Below are 5770 nucleotides of genomic sequence, written 5' to 3' on the forward strand. Positions count from 1 at the left end.
AAATCTCAATGAAAAAGAGATAGGAAGAAAAGCAAAACCACCTAATTTGAAGGTGAAAGCTTGTAGATGCAAATGGGAATGATAAAAAACCTTTGGAAGAACCTTTTTTTCCTCTCAACAATGTCTATGAGGCATTGGATAGAGGGAAAAGTGCTACCATATGAGATAACTCTCAAAATGTACGGTTAGATCGAAGTGTTGCGCTATGATTGATTGGTAGAGGAACATAGAAAACCTTGAAGGACGTCTTCGTCCCATCCAATTAGGTTCATAATTAAAAATCTCACTCAACGTGCTCATTATGATCAAATTGTTAAACGAGAGAATCAGCACCCTGAATTGTTTTCTACAGACTTGGGATGACATGCGACATCACCTCATTTCGTAAGCATGCACGTTTCCTTCACTTGAAAGACATCTTAGAGAAGGAGATGGATGGCCATATGGGCTTGAATGCCGTAAAACTCAAGCCCTCGAACCAAAAAAATGGGCCCCAAGATGGAGGCCTAGATCAAGAAAGCATTATAGAGCATTAGACTGAGTAAGGCCTAATAGAATCTGAGAGAAAAAGGTCAAGATGCACGCAGGACCAAGAACTACGTCCTTGATGACAGAGTCAGGTCCCAAACAAGCATATGAACCTCATGTGTGGTGATAGGATGCAGCCAAATAGTTAGATAACCCTTGCTAGGTGTGTGGCAAAGGCAACATGGGAATTAGCATTCACAGATGGAACCTTAACATGTGTCGAGCTACCAGCAACATGGAAAAAGGGTGTATATTCAATGCAACACCGCAAAAAAAAGGTATGAACAAGTCCTTGTCTGAAAAACCTCTAGATTATAACCAATGGTCTGACTTGAGCATTGGATCGAGCATTCTTGGCACGGTAACACATCGGTGCTCTAGCATCAACCTTATCCTCTTTCTTTGTTTTGGAGGGAACTTGGGGCTGTTTGGACACGAGTAAAGACAATAAAAATATTTCAATCTCATATAATAAAGTCTCTCAAGCTTTTTTTTTTTTGTTTTTTTTGTTTTTTTATTTAAAAAGGCTTTTTATGCTTTCTAGGAGCATATAATCTACAGGGATACAAATAGAATATATTGATTTTTTTCTGGTTTTGTGTTAGTAATCTTCCAAGTGTTTGTAGAGTACGTTTGAAGGGATAAATTCTTGTGTTTTGATAAACTATTTTGGAAGATGAACACTTGTCATTGCTGCTATTTAAATAGTGAAGTCAGGTACGATCCAAGGGATCTTTTTTGTATTAATCGTAGATGATGCCAGTTTGTTTTGTTTTTACTTTATATTGAATTTCTTGCATACCAAATGCTTCTCAATCAGCCTTGAAACATAGATCCAAAGCAGTGGCAATGACGCAATGTTGAATTACTTTCAATTTGCATAGATCAAAAGAAAAGCATGCTTTCTTCTACAGCTTTATCTTGAAATGCCCAAAAAGAGAGAAGATGATGACAATATGTAAAATGCTAAAATAGAAATTATAATTTGTATACAATATCTTCAGATGAAAAAAAGAATAATGTCCTGAGAATAATGAGCATGAATTTGATGAATTTATAAGAGCAGGTCGGTACTTGCACTTGATTGACAATAAAACTAAGTATTTATATACGTGAAGATTAAAAATGTTTCGTTTTTAAAATAATAAAACTAAGTATTTATATACGTGGAAGATTAAAAATCTTTTATATATATATTTTGAATTTTCAACCATATAGAATTGCATTCAACACAATAAACATATTCGTGGCACTAAATTCAAAACTTATGATTAAGAAAAAGAAGTTTCTTTCATTTTTTGTCTCTTTTCCGTGATTAAGGAAACTTAGTTCATTTTATAAAAAAAATAAAGAATAAAAAATAAAAAAAATTAAGGGAAGCATCTTTCATGATTCAAATACTTTATAAAATATTTATGGTTAAAGTAGCAGAATTTAGGTTGACCTAGTCGTACAAAAATTAACATATATACTTAACCTTGTCATGGGAGTCCATATGAATGCTTAGTTTTGAACGTTGATGTATCCAATGAAATATTGTTATGCCATTCGGCAATATATATAAGTGGTGCCGTCCTTGGCCAGACACTATGTAGAACAAGTTTTCTATTGACACCCAAGCCCTTATAAATATGTACATTTCAAATACTCAACATCACAACCACTTGTGATTAAGGCCATCCCAAAGAGAAGTAACTCAAACAGAAACAAGTAATAATGGCCTCTTCCCAGCTATTCATCATCCTTGCCATCGCAGCCATTTTCGTCCCTTCAATTTCTGCAGTTGAATTCATTGTCGGAGATGATAAAGGCTGGACCATTAACTTTGATTACCAAACTTGGGCCAAAGGAAAGGTCTTCCATGTTGGTGATAAACTTGGTAATTAACTCTATAAACTCTCTTCATTTTCCAATATCTTTTTATTTATTTATTTGTTTATGGATTCTGTAGTCTCATCCATGACTAAACCATGTATTAAAGAGTGTTCATGTATATAAGTTAAGATATCCTGATCATTATTAGGACATTATGATTTTATAAAGTTATGATGCAGTAAAAATAATCAATCTATTTCTAATAGAATCTGGTTATATAGTCCGTTTCTTGCTGAAAATAGATTGGTCATTTCATTGAGGATATCTTGAAATAAAAAAGTTTATATATATATATATATGCATATAGGACTCAGTTTAGGTCAGGTATTTAAATTTAGTACTTGATTTAAACCAATATCATATAATATGTTGAAGGACATATTTTTTCCGCTAACATGCTAGGAATATTGGTCTGAATCAAATTCTGAACTTAAAAGAGTCAGACTGTACCTATACATATTTATACATAGATGCAAATAGAGTGAGCAATAATTTTGATGAAGAAATTGAATGGTGTTGGTGCAGTGTTCAAGTACCCACAAGGAGCTCACAATGTGCTCAAAGTCAATGGTACTGGCTTCCAGCAATGTGAAGCACCGGAAGGCACCCTCGCTCTGACAAGTGGAAACGATGTGATACTTCTAGCAACCCCAGGAAGAAAATGGTACATCTGTGGCGTTTCAAGGCACTGTGAGGTTGGTAACCAGAAGCTCTTCCTTACTGTGCACCCTCAAGGTTTCTCCCCTACTCCCTCTCCCCTTCCTAGTGAAGTTCCATCATCTCCGGCGACTGTAGGCTCTGGGGAATATGGCTGGAAATCGCCGGTTCCAAGTCCGAGTGCAGAGCCACCATATCCTGGAACAGCAGGCAGTGAATCACACTATTACTGGAACTATCCTCCATCTTCACCTTCTCCAGCATATCCAGGAGCTGGATCTCGTACTACTAATAGCTGGATTTCTCGATGGTGGTAATTTTAATGATAAAGATGGATGAGATTGGAATATTTTTAGCTTGGTGTCGATTAAATTTTATTTGATGTCATATATGTTGACATTACTTTTTCATTTCATTATTAGAGTGCTTGACGTACTGTTTTTATCATGAGTTTAGAACTTTTTGGTTCTTAATACTAGAAATAAATTGCTTAATCTAGCTTCAAATATATCGGTTATAATTTACATTTCATTCGAAAGTACTAGCTAGCTATAGCTAATAATCAGCGGTTTCTACAATATCTTTTCAGAAAAATACTATTTTTCACCATTAACATAATTTTCCAATATTCACGTTTTGACCTTACAATTTAATAGAAAGTTGACTTTCTCTTATAATAATTTACAGCTTTAAATAAATACAAAATTATTCAATACAACCAATTAAATTTGCATAGGTGGCATAGGTGAGTAGTAAAAAACATAAAGCAATAACACAAATTTTTTTCTTTGGTAATAATAACACAAAGTTGATATAAAGGGAAGTGATTAATAATAATAATAATAATAATAATACTGATAATAATAATAATAATAACAAAATTTGCGATTAAAAAAGATAATCAATTTTTTTTCCTAAATAAATAAATAAACAATTTTTTTCTTAAACCGAGTCCATTGAATAGGAAAAATCCCAAAAATGATAGTTCAAATTAGCTTTTGTCATTAGAACATGGTGGGACCTCGCATATAACTTTGTTATTAGGGGTGTAAATTTGAGCTACCCAACCCCGTCCAAGCCTAAAAATTCGGGTTTGGATGGGCTCAAGTTAGGGTTTTTTTGGACTGAAAGGAGAATTGAGGCCGGATCAGACTAGACTAATATGACAAACCTAAAGCCCGTTACCCAGCCCTATGGGTATCTAGTCGGGCTTCGAGCCTCGGTATCGAGCTTAGACTTCGAGTTTAAAGCTTATATTCAAAATTTAATTTTTATTTTTCTTATAGTTTTAAAATTTGATTTGGAAATATTTTTATTTTGCTTAAACTATCTTTATAATAATACAATAAAAATAATAGCTTAATAAATAGACAATGCTACAAGTACCAAATTTATTAACCAAATTTTTTATATTAAATAATGCAACTGTTTTATTAATAATTGATATATTAACAAGTGTCTTAAAATCATTGAATATAAATCCGATGAATAATGCAAAGTCATTAGATTCCAAATATTTGGTTAATAAATTTGGTAAATTTAGAATTATTTTTAATAAATTATCTTCTTTTGTAACAAAAAAGAAATGAATACTATTTAACATATAATAAGTATTTACAATACATTAAATAAAAATATAAACAGTTATAAAATTATATAGGGCTAAATGGGCCGTGCTTTGAACTGAGTGTATACTAAAAGTCTAAAGCCTGAGCCCAACGCAAATAGAAATTGGACGATCCCAGGCTTAGGCCATATTGGGTTTAGGCTGAATTTGGATGGGTTTGATCGGGTTTTGGGCGTTCGGGCTTCTTTTATGTCCTTACTCGTTATAATGAATCCACCATGTGTGTAAGACTACTTTTGAGGTATGTAATGGATACATGTATCTAGGAATAGGGCTTGACTAGGATCCATGGATTTAACAAGTCAAATACACCTGTAATTAGTCTTCCACTTTATTGCCCCCATTAGGGAAACATGCTCATGTTGCAAAGTACATCGTTACAACCTTCTTTTTGACAATTTATAAATGCTGGTAGAAATTTTTGTGTTGCCTATGTGGGATATTTTTGAGTTTCCCTTATTAGAGAAATATCAATTTTCTTCAAGATTTAAATTAAATATAGTTTAATCCTTCAAGTTTCAAAAATATTATAAACTTTCTTTTAGATTTTAAAAAGTCACCATCTTCTTCTGTTGTTTATTTCACTCTCTTCATATTAAGAGCATCCACATCTCTATTAAGATGCCATTTGTCATTATAAAATCTAAAAAATTAGATTGTTATTAGTGTAAATTTCAAATGGGCCATATGAAATATAAATACTTCTTTTTAATTTTTAGTTTTTTCCTTTAGACTTTGTTTGTTATAGTGGAACGAAGGAAAAAAAATGGATGGAATGTTATAATTGTTTATATGTAGGCTACGTATAATCATGTAACTCACTTAAGTGACCTCTATGTTCTTGTAATAAGATTGAATATTCTGTTTAGTTGATACTTATAATGGGGTCTGTTTATTGCTCATTCTTTTATTATGCTTTGGTTGTCACACTAAACCAAAGAACAATTTTATTTTTAGTTACACCACATTGTGTATCTAACTTGATAAGTATCACAATGTTTATTAAAATTATTATTAATATTAGAATATTATTTTATTATGGTTGTGAGTGACAAGTGTTGCCATGTTTCACATGGTGATGAT

The 5770-nt window shown here is 32.4% G+C and overlaps 1 protein-coding gene across 1 annotated transcript; it reads left to right on the plus strand.

Moving 5' to 3' along the window:
- Window positions 1–2244: 2244 nt before the first annotated feature.
- On the plus strand, window positions 2245–3377 carry LOC107434618 (blue copper protein 1b). The gene is made up of 2 exons (XM_016046103.2): window positions 2245–2407; window positions 2929–3377. Exons 1-2 carry the CDS (start codon window positions 2245–2247, stop codon window positions 3375–3377), a joined length of 612 nt encoding a protein of 203 aa, XP_015901589.1.
- Window positions 3378–5770: the final 2393 nt, after the last annotated feature.

The sequence above is a fragment of the Ziziphus jujuba genome, chromosome 6 (genome assembly GCF_031755915.1).
Source record: "Ziziphus jujuba cultivar Dongzao chromosome 6, ASM3175591v1".
Classification (NCBI taxonomy): Eukaryota; Viridiplantae; Streptophyta; class Magnoliopsida; order Rosales; family Rhamnaceae; genus Ziziphus; species Ziziphus jujuba.